Consider the following 19,247-nt stretch of genomic DNA (forward strand, 5'->3'; position numbering starts at 1 on the left):
AATAGGCATATAATGCCAGTCATGCTATTATTAAAACGTTGGAAGCGCTGTATTTGATGTTCAAAATGGGACCAAGTTTCAAAAAGTGAGCCGAGGTGGGGCTTTTTAAACTTGCTGCTTTCTTTACGTTGTCAACGTTTTTTGGTAGATTTCCTTTCTTTTTATGAATGAAGCCGAGTAGCTCCAAGCTTGAAAAGTCATCCGGTTACGAAGTACTACATAAGACGAATAAAACGAAAAATAGAAGTTTGAATAATATTATCCTTGATTTATGACAATAAAAAATACCGAGTATATGTAGCTAAACCTATAAAATGTACGTGGTTCTTTTGTAGCCCTGAGGCAATCTAGTTGGATATCCAAATTTCGCCGTTTGTGGTTCTTTTGTAGCCCTGCAGGCAATCTAGTTGGATATCTCTATTGAGCGGCGGTTGTTGGCGGTCTTTCGCGGTTTGTGGTATTCCTTTATTCTTCAAGCCCTGTCCTCTATCGGGGCTAATTTATTGTTTAAGCTTGTTGGATATCCATATTTCGCGATGTGTGGTTCTTTGTAGCCCTGCGGGGCAATCTAGTTGGATATTTCTATTGAGTGGCAGTTGTTGGCGGTTTTTCGCGGTTTGTGGGTTTAATTTGTAGGATATCCATATTTCAAGATTTGTGGTTCCTGAGTCCTACGGGGCAATCTAGCTGGATATCCAAATTTCGCGGTTTGTGGTTCTTTGTAGCCCTGCGGGGCAATCTAGTTGGATATCCCTATTGAGCGGCGGTTGTCGGCGGTCTTTTGAGATTTGTGGTTTTAATTTTCCCTTTTTTAAAGTTTCGGGCCGCCCTCCTCTACATCCCGAGGATGCTTTTCAATAATTATACGGTGTCAAAAATTACTATTACTTGGTATGATAATTTATCTTACCATTTTGACTTATATTGTTTGTTAAGGTAACTTTCGCGGTTCGTTGTTATAATTTCCCTAATCCTTCAAGCCTTGCCCTCTATCGAGGGCTAATTTATAGTTAAAACTTGTTGGACATCCATATTTCGCGGTGTGTGGTTCTTTATAGCCCTGCGGGGCAATCTAGTTGGATATCCAAATTTCACGGTTTGTGGTTCTTTGTAGCCCTGTGGGGCAATCTAGTTGGATATTTCTATTGAGCGGCAGTTGTTGACGGTTTTTCGCGGTTTGTGGTTTTAATTTGTAGGATGTCCATATTTCAAGATTTGTGGTTCCTGAGTCCTGCGGGGCAATCTAGCTGGATATCCAAATTTCGCAGTTTGTGGTTCTTTGTAGATTTGCGGGGCAATCTTGTTGGATATCCATATTAAGCGGCGGTTGTCGGCGGTCTTTTTGAGATTTGTGGTTTTAATTTTCCCTTTAATTTCGGGCCGCCCCTCCTCTACATCCCGAGGATGCTTTTCAATAATTTAAATTATACGGTGTCAAAAATGACTATTACTTGGTATGATTTATCTTACCATGTTGACTTATTATTTGTTTTTTAAGTCAACTGGACGTGACAAAATATCCTGCTATGTTGACATTAATTTGTTGCTAAATTGACTTGGCATAATAATTTATTTCGCGAAGACGACATCCATTTTTGGTATGTCGACTTAGCATGATAATATATCTTGCCATGTTGACTTGTTTGTTCAGTTGTCTTGGCGAGATATTTTATATCGTCATGTTGACATAATGCTGATAATAAGTCGACATGGCAAGATAATTATCTTGTCAAGTTGTGTCACATAGACGCTTCCGTACTATATATGCTTGATAAATGTTATTTGGATTTTTTTCCTGCTGGCCTTCCATACTAGCGGAACAATTTTCCACACCTACAGAGTGTTTGTAATCAACCTACCGGGACGGTATGACAATTGTCATGTTCTACGATAGCTGAAGATGACAGAGAGTCAGGTCTCTAAATCGATTCAACAACCATTCATACATATCACAATCATGTTTTATTGTCCTATTATCATGCGAATTTGTCCGTGGTAGGACAAAATATATTTAAATGAGAATAACAATGAGTAACGTCGTATACCCTATAAATACCTGATCTAGTTTCTTGTGTTATTCAGATTTCTTTTGATCCTTGATGGTGTTGTATCACACTATGCTGTGTTTTTAAATTGCTTTAATAAAAAAATAATATCACAATAGCACTGGATGTTTAAAATTATGTTATCCTTGATTAATGACAATAAATTGTTTAATAAAATATTGAGAAAAAAAAATCAGTTGGTCACCGGGTTTCGAACTCGGGATAGCGTATCTGGAGTCAAACGCCCTAACCATTAGGCCATGTGCCTCTGCTGAAAATTGCTGTGTCGAAATACAGCATTCATTATATAAATGGATGCGTCGTCCGATAAGAACAAAAGAATTGTAAAAAATTTGATTTTTTGGCGAATGGGGCTCAGAATTTGTATGTAGGGTATCTCAGAAGCTGCTAGGGTATATTTGGAATTGAATCTGAAAAAGTCGGGCGAAGGTGAGAACCAGGTAGACCTGTAGCAGTGTCCAAAATTCTGGATCAGTTTGATTTGCAACTAATTTTCGCTATGAAATACCGCGTGAAATGGAAGCAAAAATATTTGTTTATTACGAACAATGATTGACTGTAGATTGGTGGCCCTTTTGGAATTAATGAGTTGTCAAGATATTACACCTGGGACTGTAAATAACATTTACCATGGTTTTAGATACATTTTGTACCCAGCGAAAAATAACATCGAACAATAGAAGTCAAGTGTTTTAATGTTAGGTGTAAATATAGTCTCGCGGGAGCATATGTTATTAGTCTTCTTTATCAGTCTTTTTTTTTTTAAACTTGCTGGTCACGGCTACCGCGTGACTCTAATTTTGTAAGGCTCCTGTTGTCAAGTTCCCAGATTTGACAGACAGATTCTATAGAAAAATGAGCCCATTCGTGCAAAATTTAAAATAGCTCTAGGCGTACACTCATAGAGGGTGTCCTATAAAAAACTGAACCCTCATTGCACCCTCTTTTTCATTACTCGGTGGTCACTCGATAGTTGGCCCAACAATAACGAAAATATTCTTGATCCTTCACACAGCTCAAAGAGTTTGCCATGGATAAGTTCTGTAGATTTAGTCCATTGACTAAAGTCAGGATCATTGTTGAGAAGGCCCATGGAGGACATTGTATCATAATCAATATTTTTGACAAAAGGAGTTGTCCTTATCAATTTGTAGTCATGTACTTTTGATTATTTACATAGCTTCTCCAAATCGCTGTGTATACATCCATGATCCATCCCAAAATCTGATTGCTATTATTATAATGGGTGAATGGACAACAAAATAATTTGTTTCTCCATAGGGCCTGTTACTTAAGCAATTTTTGGAAGTCTTTATTGGGCGAATTATCGTGTGTCCACCAGAAATGTCTCCTACTTTTGAAAAGTTGATCAAATGTATTTTGGTATGTAAAAGAAACCTTGAATCGTTACCTTATTTTGACAATTTTTTGAAGATATGCCCTCTTTAAGAAATGTACCAGTTTTTCACTCTGTCCACGGATTAGGTTTGGCTACATCAAAGATTAAATCGAAACACACGATTAATGACATGGATAGATAATAGCATTAGGCTTTGGAACGCATTCACTCTGAGCGAGGATCACCAGCTAGCCTCCAACATCTTCGCAACCGTATTACTGCTGCATTCGCAAGTATACGGCGCACAAGGAGGATAGGCAATGCAATTCTCGCTATTCGCAATAAAGGCGCCGCCAGCGGTTTGCGATGTAATCGTGATGTATCATGGGAAAAGGTCGACATCAAGTCCGCGCAATACGAATCATGCTATTACATAGGAACACGCGAATCGTCAAAATATTACGAATCGAATACTTAATAATGTGATTTGAAATGTGCACAATTAATTTTTTTCTATCGATTTGGTGTAATACCGTTATATTGACAAACTAAAAATATTGTCACGTGTTCCTATGTAATAGCATGGTAATATTCGTATTTGCGGACTTGATGTCGACCTTTTCCCATGATACATCACGATTTTCCCATGATACATCACGATTACATCGCAAACCGCTGGCGGCGCCCTTATTGCGAATAGCGAGAATTGATGCAATGAGGACCATGATTGATCAAACCTGTATTCGTCGAGGCAACCAGGTAGAGGGCAAGCACAGTAAACTCACTTCAGAAGAACCAAGGACATACCAAACAGCCCTTTTCAGGCTACTTTTTTTTTTATCCCAAAGAGAGAAAATGACATGTTGTAAATAAAAATAAAGCAAGAAACATAATAAAACGAAAAGGCATAAATAACCAAGAAAAAATAAGTTTAATTGCAAGTATAACAAGAGAAGTCCCATCCTACATCCATTTTGCCGACAAGTTAATGACACTTAACACAATCCATAGCCCATAGGCCCACCGGTAAAGCCCATTCCCTAAATAAAGGTCATTATTTTATAAAGTTATCATTGAGGAATGCTTGATATCCATGCATGGTACATGTACTCTTTTTCAATCTTTGAAGTAGCCAAACCTCCTCCGTGGACAGAGTGAAAACGGGTACAAAAGAGCATATCTTCAAACGTTGTGAGTCGATTGCAATATGTGACCGTACACCACGAATGAGCCGTAAATGTCCTCAATTGTATTCCGAGTTACAGTGTAAAATGGGCATATTCATAGGTATTTCAATTTGGTGCTACGTGTATCTCATTAAATGAGGTACACGTAGCACCAAATTGAGGTACCTATGAATACGACCTTCATGCCCATTTTACACTGTAACTCAGAATACAATTGAGGACATTTACGGCTCATTCGTGGTGTACGGTCACATATGTCTTTCGGTTTATTAAAGCCAACGAATAAAGGTTTCTTTACATACCAAAATATATTTGATCAACTGTTCGAAAATATAAAAAGAGGGCACAATGAGGGTTGGGTGGTGTGGTTTTTTTTTGGGGGGCATATATATTGCTCGGACATCATATCATTGGCAAGATAATATTATGAGGACAATGAAAATGACTCCTTTTTTGAGAAAATAAGATGTTTAAAATTGATATTCCGCAAAAACCAACTTAAGCGGTGTGTACCTTCGAACGAGACAGATTTGACCTAGAAAAAGGTTGACGTCATGAAATGAGATGTGCCTGCTTTGAGAGAAGGGACTGTAAACATTTTCAATGCACAGCACGTATACTGTTGTTGTTCTCAGAAAAAAACTCTGAATTAAGTATTACAAATTTAATGGTTTTTAAACATATGGATAGAATCAGCCGCTCCCTTTTTACATATTAGTAAATTGTGATATTACAATTCATATGTATATCAATATCATGAGAAATATAGTAAGTTAGTGGTTCTTGTTTTAAGTTAGTGGTTCTTGTTTTAATTTAGTGGTTCTTGTTTTAATTTAGTGGTTCTTGTTTTAATTTAGTGGTTCTTGTTTTAATTTAGTGGTTCTTGTTTTAATTTAGGGGTTCTTGTTTTAATTTAGTGGTTCTTGTTTTAATTTAGTGGTTCTTGTTTTAATTTAGTGGTTCTTGTTTTAATTTAGTGGTTCTTGTTTTAATTTAGTGGTTCCTGTTTTAATTTAGTGGTTCTTGTTTTAATTTAGTGGTTCTTGTTTTAATTTAGTGGTTCTTGTTTTAATTTAGTGGTTCTTGATTTAATTTAGTGGTTCTTGTTTTCATTTAGTGGTTCTTGTTTTCATTTAGTGGTTCTTGTTTTAATTTAGTGGTTCTTGTTTTAATTTAGTGGTTCTTATTTTAATTTAGTGGTTCTTATTTTAATTTAGTGGTTCTTGTTTTAATTTAGTGGTTCTTGTTTTAATTTAGTGGTTCTTGTTTTAATTTAGTGGTTCTTGTTTTAATTTAGTGGTTCTTGTTTTAATTTAGTGGTTCTTGTTTTAATTTACTGGTTCTTGTTTTAATTTAGTGGTTCTTATTTTCATTTAGTGGTTCTTGTTTTAATTTAGTGGATCTTGTTTTAATTTAGTGGTTCTTGTTTTAATTTAGTGGTTCTTGTTTTAATTTAGTGGTTCTTGTTTTAATTTACTGGTTCTTGTTTTAATTTAGTGGTTCTTATTTTCATTTAGTGGTTCTTGTTTTAATTTAGTGGATCTTGTTTTAATTTAGTGGTTCTTGTTTTAATTTAGTGGTTCTTGTTTTAATTTAGTGGTTCTTGTTTTAATTTAGTGGTTCTTGTTTTAATTTAGTGGTTCTTGTTTTGATTTAGTGGTTCTTGTTTTAATTTAGTGGTTCTTGTTTTAATTTAGTGGTTCTTGTTTTAATTTAGTGGTTCTTGTTTTAATTTAGTGGTTCTTATTTTAATTTAGTGGTTCTTGTTTTAATTTAGTGGTTCTTGTTTTAATTTAGTGGTTCTTGTTTTAATTTAGTGGTTCTTGTTTTAATTTAGTGGTTCTTGTTTTAATGTAGTGGTTCTTGTTTTAATTTACTGGTTCTTGTTTTAATTTACTGGTTCTTGTTTTAATTTAGTGGTTCTTGTTTTAATTTAGTGGTTCTTGTTTTAATTTAGTGGTTCTTGTTTTAATGCAATGGTTTAGGTTAGTGGTTATTGTTTTATTTATAAGCTTGTTGGATATCCATATTTCACGGTTAGTAGTGCTTTGTAGTCCTGCAGGGCAAACTAGTGCAGGAAAACTAGACACTAGACGCTTACTCAAAAAATACCATATGCTCAATTAACTAAATCATCCAGAAAACGACCACCTTTGACATTTTTGTCCATATCAAGGTTGCATTGCTTAAACTTGACATTTAACAATTGCATTTTCGCTTTTCAGGAAAAAAATAAAAGGGTCGTGGCGTAAATGTGATATGAAGTATAATCACAAAGTGAAATCACTGAATTTATTTGTTTGTCCACTTGTAATTCTTCTATTCTTCTACCCTAGAATTGTTGAGCATTGAAAGTGCACAATGTAAAAAGATAATGACTATATGTTGATACATGTATATGGATGTATAATCTATCTATACTCTAAGCAGCTCGTGATAGGTGGGACATCATGGGTTGACATAGAATGGCGTACACACAGCTGGGCGCAGCACTTACGAAAACTGCACTTTGCGTATTGCGTGACTGACGTGCACTAACAAAAACTACATAATTCTCACCTATTTTGAGCTGATCATAGTATAGTACATTATAAACTATTGTACAATCTGCCTAGTTCTATTACTATGTTCATCTTGTTGTTTTTAAATATATATGGTTTTATTACCTCACCCCTTCCCCTTTTGCTCTGCTCCTCATCACACCACGTGATCAAGTATTTAATACTCCTCACTTAAATGTGACATGATCAAGGGGAATGAGTCACATGTCGGCAATTTTCAATTAGAAGTTTTTTACATCATTTTCTGGTAGTTTCCAAATACTACATTTTGATGCAAACCCCATCAAAATCGGACATTTGGTTATGAGTTATGAGCAATTCATTAATGGCTGAAAACAGTATAAAACAAAAGAATTTAAACAATGTTTTTGCCAATATCTCAAAAACAATATAAGCAACATTCGACTCATTCCCCTTGATCATGTCACAAATATGTAGTCTGGTGCAATTTGCCATTGGTAACATTTTGAATGGACATGGTTACCTTGCAGTGATATAGATGGAATCCATTAAATAACACAAACACTACAATAAATTTGCACATAAACCTACATACAATGAAAACTGATCAATTTTAAGGTGAAAACCTTATCACTTGTATGAAAGACCATTTCCTTCTTTCACTGAGGTTTGAAAGGTTTTACTCACACCAGCATTGTCCGTTTCACATTTGAATTGATCTGCTTTTTACAATACTCAGTTGAATGACTGCATTAAGCTTTATAATAATTAGGCAGAATTACTTTGTTCACCATATAGCGGTTATTTGCTACGAACACCATGAGCTTACATGCCTTACAATCGAGTTCATACAAATGTACTAAACTACTTTTCATTGCCAATGTTGTTCCTTCAAAACATTCTGTGGATAAATTGTTAACTATGCTTGGTTCACCTCAAGTTTGTAGTGATGTTGCTGCCTTTTCATGTTTGCGCTGCAAGCATGCCTGCAAACTGCAGAGTGATATGATACTGCGCCCAGGAAAATATGCACCTACGTCACTACCAAACTTTAGGTGAACCAATGTATAGTCTGAGTCAAAAATGTCACAAATCTTTGATATCCATTTCACCAGAATATCATATTTCTTAATCTCTGGATAATAAAAGAAGAGGGTTTTGGATGTGTTTACAAATATTTGATGGGCAATTTGTGAAATTGAAGTGTGCAACTAAAACAAAGCACTGGTTCTTGCAACACTTAAGCAAACCATGATTGTTGTAATCAAATTTAGCCTTAATGTTACATTTGTTTAATACCGTACACACTCCATTACACCCATGTAGGTTTTTTTACCTATCACTTTATACCTAAAGTGCAGTTCAAACTACTCTTAGGTAAAGGAGCAGGAATATTTCTTTAACTTCCATTGGCTCTTTTGCATGATTTCTGGTGGTATCATAAGCATTCTATAAATAATAATGGCCATGGCAATATTACCTAATTAGCAACAGCTCACACCTAGTTCAGACCATCCAATGTGTTGACTGGTCTATTTTCCTAGAATTTGATTCCACAGATGTTCAAAATCACAGCACCAACAGCATTGTTTTCATTGCATCATTGTGGCTCAACACATATTACTACCACAGTACTGGTACATGATTTGGGATACGAATTATAAATCCTTCATATTTTTTAATGGACCATTCAGTTTTTAGTATTGAAATATCTCTTGGTTCATGTAGAATAGTACATTAATAAAAATTGTTTTCTTCAGAAGTGTTTTTTTGGTTGGTAAGTTTCAAACATGAGAAAGATAATCTAACCTTCATTATGATCATTATAAAATCAGAAATAATTGTTTTACTCTTTGAATAATAAATGTGGTTGAGTTTTTAAAAATTTCATATTATGGTTTGTTTTATGCTACAAAAATGTATTTTTACATCATTAGATGAAAGTCTAATTTTATAAAACTATTCTGCTAAATCTGCTTAGCATATAAATAGTTTCAAAACATAAAGTAAATTCTGACTGTACACACTTATATCTATTATTCAGTTGTCATGTGAAAGTTGTGACATTGCAATTCCTACTTGAATGACTACCAAAACAATATCAAATCTCCATACCAGTTTGATTTATATGGAAAACATCACTCTCATGCATATTATGACAATGTTCTCTGGACTGCGAGTCTTGAGAATTAGACCTATAAGTATAATGGCCTTACATATAAACAGCTATAAATGGGTAAGATACTCGCTTGATTGACTTTTTTTGTGTTTTCATTTTTTTTTCATATTTCACCTTGATATACTCTTTACCCAGTTGCAACTATCACTGTCACACAATACATGCTTTTCAAGCCCTGTATATACCTTTAACTGACACGTAAGAAACTGGCACAAAAACTACCTTAAATATAATTGTTTTAAATACATACACTAAATAAGGCACACTTTGAGCACTCAAAGCACCAGAATCCCTACTACAAGAGGGATCACTCAGAATGTACCTCTCTACATATAAGTATATGGAGTAACATCTTCAACACAACATATTTTTACAACAGATTATAATACTGTTCTATAGGGATTGCCACTTTGTTTTCTCTACTTCTGCACTCTCCCCATTTTACATTTCAATATACTTTACACAGTTGAAATTGTAACAGGCACTTTTAAGAAGAATTACATATTAAGAGTATATTAGCAACTGAAAAATAAAATATAAATTTATCATGTTGGTTGAATATTGTTTCCCAATACACTTGAAATTGAAGTACTAGGCAATGTATATGTTTCAATGTTTTAAACATTATATTGTACATACTACTTTTTAAATATCTTGATAAAACTCCCAAAATGTTTTTAAAATACAGACATATATACACCGAATAGTAGCTTTAAATATTAAGCTTATACCAACTTCTTTAACACTTTCACTTTACTCATGTAGGATACACTTGCCATGCCCAGAAAACATGGAAAGAGTTGTTTTTCTATTGCACTGTAATATAAGTGTATTTACATAATACATATGTACTTGAACAAAAAACATAATCAACTACCATATTTTTCCTAATAAACACCCTAGCCAGGACATGGAATTTTTTTCAAAAGAAGCTATTTATTAGCACATTTTCAATCAAATATGCTCTTTTTTATGACAAGGCAAATCTAGGAATTAACTACAAGAACCTATAATCTTGTAAAGACTGCGGACAGGTTTGCGTTTACATAGCTATTAACCTCCTTGCTGAATCTGGCCTGAAGTTTGATAGTAGGGACCCGGAGTAGGGATATGCACACTTGTTTGATTGTTGACTCTCAGCTGCTTACAAATGGGCCAAAAAAAAGTCCTACTCACTTCCAGTTAGTTTCCGGTTTCAACTAAAGTCTGCACAAAAAGTAACTCAGCTGTTATAAATATGCCTATAACTTCAGAACTAATAATTCTTTCTACAATATTTCTGCATAGAAAGAAAAAAAGATTTATTTACGCGCATTATGCCCTATAAGTCAAATATCGTTCAATATTAACACAGTAGTGCCTTAAAAAAAAAATACCCGAATTTAAAAGTTGCAGTTTACAGCGATGGTTATTACGCAAACATTGTGGCACGTAAAACCCTCCATAATATCTTCACACTGACTTCAAATCAATACAAATGGCTGCAACTTTTATATTCGGGTATTTCTTTTTAAAAACACTGCTCTGTTGTTAATATTGAACGAAATGGGACAAAATGGGGTATCAAAATGCATGAAAATAAATCATCCTTCTTTCTTTGTTGAAATATTGTGAACACGTATTTATAACAGCTGTGTTACTTTTTGTGCAGTCTCTCCAGCGCCCACGCAATTAGTGTATTATCAGTAAATACCACATTACATAGATAAGTGCACTTTTATGCAAGAATGTGATTTAGTAAAATTCCATTTTAATTTGGCAATGTTAGAATAGGTATTTTGTCCATGCAATTAATCAAGCAAATGGCAGTTTTAAGCTTACTCACATGATATGGCATGGAACTTAATGTATTTTAATCACTTTTCAGTTGAAAGTAGGACATTTATTAGGAACAATATGGAATATCAAATAGTGATACATGGTATGTTTCACATAGTGAAAAATGTTGTTGTTTCAACATATTAAGAATTTAAAAACCTATAATGTGAACAAAAATGCTGTTTTTACCCCGGGGGATCACTCATATATGAAAGTTGTAAACATCTGTGTGAAAGATAATGGTGATTTAGGGTGGTTTTGAAAAGCAAAACGAGGCCATGATCCGTGCGGATCCACGATTAGGGTCTCAAAACACTCATTTTACTAAAAGAAGGGGTGTTTTTTTCAAGGACGATCCTTGCTTAGGGTAGTTTTTTAAAATTACCCAATTAACGGACATTAGAGGTGACATATTTATCGAGTTATTCGGCACAAAAGAGTGGTTTCTGAGCAATTTTACTAACCAGATTTGTTAAAAATCGGAGCTGACTTCAACAGCGCCAATTTTAAGTTTACCGATATCATTACTGTCACTGAATGGCACTCTACCGACACACACAATGAATAGGGATAAATTTCAAACCAATTCCTCACTTATGGTGTTTTATATTGTTTGTACTTGTTTAGGGGTAAATTTCAAACAAATTCCTCGCTTAATCCTTGTTTAGGGTTAGTTTGACCAATTTTCGACATCCTAGCTTAGGGTAATTTTTGAAAGCCAATTCATGCGGATGCTTACAACTTTTATGCATGAGTGACCCCCTGGGGTTTTTACACACTCCATAAATAAATAACACTATTTATCTTTCATAAAACCCTTCATGTTACATGTTTAAGGGTTATGGACAAAGTCAAGATAGGATGTGTTTTAGGGCAAGGTATGGATGAGTTCAGGTTTAAACACATGTTCTGTTTTTCAATATATACTTAAGTATATTAGAGCTAACTTCTACGTACCTCATGCTTACAACCATTCACATATGCAGTATTTTCTTTTTGGCATTTTACCATGTGACTGTTTCATTGTGGATAGACATTAGGCAAAAAAAATAGTTGTTTGCTTGTCTTCGTCTGACCGACCGTCTCGGCAGTCCCGACCGTATAACTTTTTTTTGGATAAGTTTTCTTTTTTACAATTTCCTCCAAAAGTAATGAACTTTTTGTCTGAAAAACTGTAGATTTAAAAGAAATGTTGTAAAATACCATTTCGGGCATGTTCCCTTGCAGTCGTACCTGGCTGAGGGTTCCAATATTTTGTATTATCATCATCAGCGTCTGCACATGTAAAACATTGTTGAACTTAAAAATGCAGTATTTTAAGTCTGCCAGTCATGTATATGTCAAATAAAGTCGGGTAACCTTGAATTTGTCTTTGGTGGAAATTCTGTGGTCAGTTAGTGTTTTACATACAAGTAGGCACTACTTCACATTGGTGCTTGAAAAAAAAAATTCCTGACCGACCGACCCAACTTCTGAAAGTGATCTATGCACAAGCAAACAATTAATTTTGTTTGGCCTTATGAAAACAGGCTTAAATATATATATGTGTACAATGGGCTATTCCAGTTAAAATACACACACCCCCTATGGAAGACATTCTCTTAATCTCCCACCCATGGGTGTAGACTTCAAATGGAGTCACCCATTCAGGTAACCCCGTTTCAAATTAGTCACACTCCCTGTGTGTAATATTATGATTATGTCTTCCATAGGGGGTGTATGGGTTTCATCTGGAACAGCCCAATACACCTGAGAAACCAAAATAAACAAGAATATCTCTGCCACAGACTGGACAACATATTGAGCTTACAGTCATAACTGCATGGTTGTCTATTTTAGGGTAGTGTGATTTGGCCCACCATTTAAACACAAACGTGGACATGGTCTCTTTTCCAGAAGTGTCTATGCAGGCCTTGCTATCTAGCTTTTAAAGGTGAGTGGTCAATTGCTCGCTAGCATCACTAGACTTAGTTGTATCACTCTCCAGGTCTGAAAGATCATTCATACGAATATGAAATACTTACAGACTGTTGAATACCCTCTCTTTTGTTTTCAGGAATTAAGGCTATTTGAATGAATACATTGAAAGTGCTGAAACTTGAATGTAAATTAGGTGATAATGGTGATAAGCAGTGAACAATATTTAGTGTCTATGGCGAGTGGAAAATCGCTCATTAGAAATTGAGTTTGGGCGAGCGGTGGCGAGCGAGAGCGTTCGCTCACCTCATACGACATGCCCTGGTCTATACCTATGTTTAAACATTGTATCAAGTGGGAGAATCATGAGTTTTTTGATTTTGGACATGGCCAGTTCTGATTTTAAGCCATCAATATAGCTGTACTGAACTAATCTTTTTTCCTGCTGTACAAACAAACAAAAAATAAAATGAAATAAAATAAGAAACCTATGCAACTGTATGGAAGACAATTGTACCTTTCCAGTTTTGCCATTAATTAATGCCCATGATTCATCTTATACACTGAGTTTCCTTTCATGCCCAAACTGAACTCCTTTATGTTCATAACAAAATGATGTACATGTACTTGCATTCATACTACATTGTTATAACTCTGATTTAATATACATTGTTAAAAATTCGAATTTGGTACATAATTCTCTCCATATTTTTTTTTAATTGATTAAAAATGCCATTTTTGTACATGATAGAAAAATTCAAAAGTAATTATCAAAAATTGTGTGACTGGAATCCTGCTTGTCCAATTCAATGCCTATAAAAATTTTAATTGTACACTATGCGCCCTGTTCACAGGGGTTTAATTTTCATACTTTTAAAACCCTGCAAACATAATTTAACATATAGGCTTCAATATGTAGCTGTTTCAACCCATAAATAAAAGAAACCAAAAAACAGTTCAAAACATTTCAAATTTACCCCGTATAAATAACCTGTTTACCAGTATACAATTGTATGCAACTAACTTCTTACCAACTAAACTCTAATCTTACCCTAGAAATTAAGAGTTCATAACATATTTTCTTCATATATCTGAAAACTAGAACATCATCCTCTCCCTACCCCAGGAGCCTACAACTTTGAAAGCACTGATATTAAACAAGTTTACACTTGATACTTCATTGTATTTTTGAGATGTCTAAAAACTGAAATAAAATGTCCAAATAGGACATGTGAGTTGATCAACATGAGTAGTCCCAATGGTCACATCACACTCAGCAGTCATAAAATTTGAATGAACATGGCAGTACCAGACCTGCCAACCTACCGCAGTCAGGAAGAGGGACATTGACACCAAAACCTTGTACATGTACACAAACCAGGAAAAACTTCAAAGAGATGAGGCGTGTGATAATTTCAGTATTCAGGTCTATATTTATCACAATTTACTAAAGAGAATGCTATAGCAAAAGTGAAATTTGCATCATTTTCTGCTGTTTTTACATTTGAATTTGCCATCACTGAAATTTTCAGAAAGAAGGACTGTCCCTCTTTTCACTTTGGAAAACCCCAATTGAGGGAGTCCCTCAAAATGAGGGACAGTTGGCAAGTCTGCAGTACACTTTGTATTTTGAAGGACAAAATGTGGGCTGGGCAAAAATACTGATCAAACCAATCAAAAGACATCAAAAAATACTAACCAATCAGTAGTGAGTTGCATTTACTTCCACACCACCATGTGAGCGTTTGTCATTCTGTGTTCATTCAAATTCGCTGTCATGCCAGCAATAAGTCAATTAGAAGTCAATCACTATGGCTATGGCTAAATACAGAACACAATTGACAATTAACATAAATATTAATTATTACTGATATGAGTGATCTCTCAGTTGCACAACATAATACAATTACAGTATAGCATTGACAATACAAAGTCTCTTAAGACGAAGTACCTGTACAAAATAACAGGTTAGGCTAATGGCAATGGATCATTAGTTCCCAATCTGACACCTATAAAACAGGACAAAATCGCTTTTTCATTATTCAGTATTATGTATTATTGCACTGGTCAAAGGTTTCATACTGACTTAAAAATGATTTGATTATCTGAAAGCAGTTAGAAATCATATTGTTTTTATAAAAGTCTTTACAAAAATGATCATACTGTTGTAAAACACAATTATTTTCTCTCAAACCGAATTAGAAATTTAGGATTCATTTCCATTAGCCTTACTTCAAATCAATGTGGAACAAATTCTAACAGTGATTAATTGATCAGTAATTTTTCTCAATGGCTGAGACTGGTAATATAGTCAATACACTCTTACATATCTGACAATAATGCCAGACTGAATGACTTAATAGTGGTATTCAAATGCCTTTCCACACTGCTATAGGCAAAACACATTATAAACATATTTTATAATATAAACTGAGCTCAAAAAGAAACTTATAATTTTTCACAAGGTCATATCTTAAAATCCTGTCCATCAAAATTAACCAAAATTACACACAGGTTTACTCCAATACTCTACTCTAAAAACATGTCAGTAACCAAGCAGTTATCCAACTGACACAACAGCAAAATACACTGCCATGGAACAGCTTCCTGGACCACATTCACAGCCCAATAATTGGCACCCAGCACAAGAAATCTGTGAGAATGAGTACAAGATTATTACACAGGTGATAAGTCCCAAAGGGTAAGTGGACTAGTGTGGAACAAGACCTGTTTCTTGACGAAAGGGCATGAAAAGCAGAAAACAGCACCGTTTCATCATCTGTGCCAGGATCTTGTATGCATTCTCACAGATTTCTTGTGCTGGGTGCCAAATATTGGGCTGTGAAAGTGTATTGAAGTAATACTGTGTGTAATTTTGGTTCATTTTGATTGACAGGATTTTAAGATATGACCCTGTGATTCACAAGTTATAAAAAGTTTCTTTTTGAGCTCAAGTTTACATTGACTGAGAAAATAAACAATAGGTTTATCAAAACCTAAACCCATATTTTTCAAATTCAAAGAAAAATGGAAAAATGGAAATTTGGTAAAATTTCAATCATTTCAACAATATTTTCTAAATTGAACAGGCATGCCTATAATTACAATTCTCTGCTATATAAACACTACAACATATACATAATTATGTTAGGAAAAAGACCATATCAGGCACAAGTCACATTCAAATTTGCTAACTAAAATTGCATGGCTGGACAAAAATGAAGTACGATTACACTCTGGGATGTTTCAAGTAGCAAATCTTTGAACATGTGTTCAAAAAGATTATGCAGTATGTGATTTTTGTACTATAAAAAAAATCTAAGCAAGGCAAATTTAGTGTCCAACACTCTGAAATAGAAATTAACTTACTGATATTTAAAAATGACTTGAGCCACGGTAAATTGAGTACAAAAATAAATTGAGATAAAAACCATAAAACGAAACTTCCGATTTGGTTCTTTAGCTAAATGCACACATTTACTGCATACAGAATTACAATGGGACGGATACATAGATTAGAAACACATTAAATTTTTCATTTTGCTTATTTCAGAAATTTGGCAAATCAAATTTGCATAAATACTTGAGTACTAAAATATCAATGGAATCAAAATAATGGAAATACAAACAGATAAATGTAGGAGGAAGAAAACATGTTTTTTACTTTGCATCCAATACTAATGAGATACATACTGACTCAAGTATAGACCCATACGTTGTTTTTAATCCCACCCATAAAATTGCAGAGAATTCTAAAAATTGGCAAAAAGACCATTACATTAAAGTCCCACTAGAATGATATATCCATTTTTCTTGATTTGAGGTATTTAAGCAAATACAACTTGCCAAATATAAATATAAATAACATGGCAAAAAAATTGTGCCGTTTTTGATCATTATTTCAAAAATATACATTTTATTTCTTAAAAGCTAGCATAATAGGACAGATGTTGGTGAAATGGTGAATATTGCCTTTTGCATCTAAAGTCTTCAATTGTTTATTAATCTTATCATTAACAAAGCTCATAAGTTTTGTTCATCTTCTTTAAAATAATAAATTGGACCAAAACAATGATTCAAAGCTCAGTGTCTTAAATGCAATCTTGCTGAGAAATTTCTTTATAAACCTATTATAGGTAAACCAAAACAACTGTGTTCTACAGCCCTGACTGACTCAGATTTTACATCTTGGGGATGTTTTACTGATTATGTGCATGTATAATCTGACATTTTTGAACAAGCATAAGCAAAGCATGTGTAGTTTTGTTTAGGTTTGGTATGGAATAGATGACACCACGTACAATGAGGAAAATAAGAACTAATTTTGATTAATGAGATATTCATGCTCAGTTCTGATCACAATCCCAACCACATTTTAACATATTTTATTTAAATAAGAATGGATCTATACTTGACTCAATGTACTATACAATATTCAGAACATGCAATCTTGCTATATCAAGATTTAGGTTTATCTAAGGACAATATTACAAATCAAAGTACTGGAACCCACTTGATAAGTGTACAGATTTTAGACAGTTTTCTCTGCAACAACAACAAATGTTTCTTTGTTTTTTCCCTCCTTTTGATGTATACCTGAAAGTGATTTTCTGGTCACTTTCATTCCAGAAAAAGGCAATAACAAAACAATAATGCTAGTCATGGAATGAGTATTAACCAAAGAGGGGAAGCTATTTCAACAGCATAGTTTTACTCAATACTCATGTTTAACATAGTAGTCTTTGACTTCATGATATTTGAAATGTTCTTAAGTACAGGTGAGATAAATCATTTCAAGATAAATGGAAGTTTAATCACGAGAAAATCTTGAACAGGGATTTCCAAATATTTACTTTTTTAATTGCAATAATAGAAATAGCCTTGGGAAGCAATAGAGACATACCTTTCTCACACTGACCTAAAATAAGTGTATTATTGCTAATACTTGATCAGTATTGCAGCATCTGATTCATGTAACAATGGACTCTTCCAATTGAAATCCATACACCCCCTATGGAATACATGACCTTAATCTTACACACTGAAGAGTGAATTTCAAATAAGGTAGAATGGATGACTCCATTTGACTACACCCCATGTGGAAGATTAAGGTCATGTGTTCCATTGGGTGTATGTAATTCAACTGGAATAGCCTAACAATATTTTATCACTTAAAACAAATTGGTGATTATGAGATTTTAATTGAAACTGATTCTGAATTTTCTACTCCTTCCCATATTCCTCTTTGCAAATTGGTTGTCAGTTACAGCATGTAGGCTAGCTGTCATCTTTTTTAAAAAAAACGTTCTTCCTTGGCAAAACTTTGGCAATGATTCTTATTATTAGTATCATTTCATTATTATTATATGGGAATTACTCAGACTTCAGTATACATTTTCACATACCACTGGAATTTAGTTATCACAAAGACATACATACAACTTTTACTTTTTAAATTATCAGAATATTGTAAAAGGCTGACATCAGTATATGGTTATCAAAACAATAATCACAGAACTATGATAAAGACATATAAGATACAAATTATCACTCACTTTACATGCAATCAAACATCTCTGTAGAGCAAACTCGACAATGTTTAGGAATCTGCCTATGCCAAATTGTTATTTTTCAAAAGCTTCAGCTACTCCATGTTCTTCACTACGATAATGTAATTCTTTGAGAAGTTTAAAGATAGTTCTCTCTTCATCTTTTCCAAGCGTTACATCTCTAATAAGTTCAAAAAGCTGTCTTGTAACTGGGTAAGTATCGGGAGTTTTGTGGAAGTTAATGTATTTTAGTTGAGCATCAGTTAAGCCATATGCCCACCCAAGAGATCTCCACAGGGACTCTTTTGGGTCTAGAAGTATGCAGAGTTTGTACATAAGATCTTGCTCATCCAGAAGGTCACCTATAGTCTCATTGCACGATGCACCTGAATTCAAAAACAAAAAGTGGAAGATATCATAACTAGAATATATTCATTTAGTGCACCAACACACACCTACATAAGATAACCACCATCAAATGTGGACAGAAACAAAGTGTGACTTTTGAAGATATTCCCTGTAACTTTTGACCATGTCTTGTCCCATATGAACCAATGGTTAAGAATGGACTTTCCAACATTTATTTACAAGAAATTGTGTGGCTATACGATGAATCCAAAAGGTAGGTGGTCGCATGTCATAAGTTGGGTACAATTTCCATTACATGGTC

General features: G+C 34.1%; 1 protein-coding gene across 1 annotated transcript in view; it reads right to left on the reverse strand.

Annotated features, from left to right (window-relative positions):
• Positions 1-17,312: 17,312 nt before the first annotated feature.
• The window catches only part of LOC140161157 (uncharacterized), a 47,756-nt gene continuing 45,821 nt past the window's right edge, over positions 17,313-19,247 (reverse strand). Inside the window, exon 16 of the mRNA XM_072184590.1 lies at positions 17,313-18,963. Coding sequence (XP_072040691.1) covers positions 18,653-18,963 — 311 coding nt within the window. The 3' untranslated portion in view covers positions 17,313-18,652. The remainder of the gene's footprint in view (positions 18,964-19,247) is intronic.

Source organism: Amphiura filiformis, chromosome 9, assembly GCF_039555335.1.
Source record: "Amphiura filiformis chromosome 9, Afil_fr2py, whole genome shotgun sequence".
NCBI classification, from domain to species: domain Eukaryota; kingdom Metazoa; phylum Echinodermata; class Ophiuroidea; order Amphilepidida; family Amphiuridae; genus Amphiura; species Amphiura filiformis.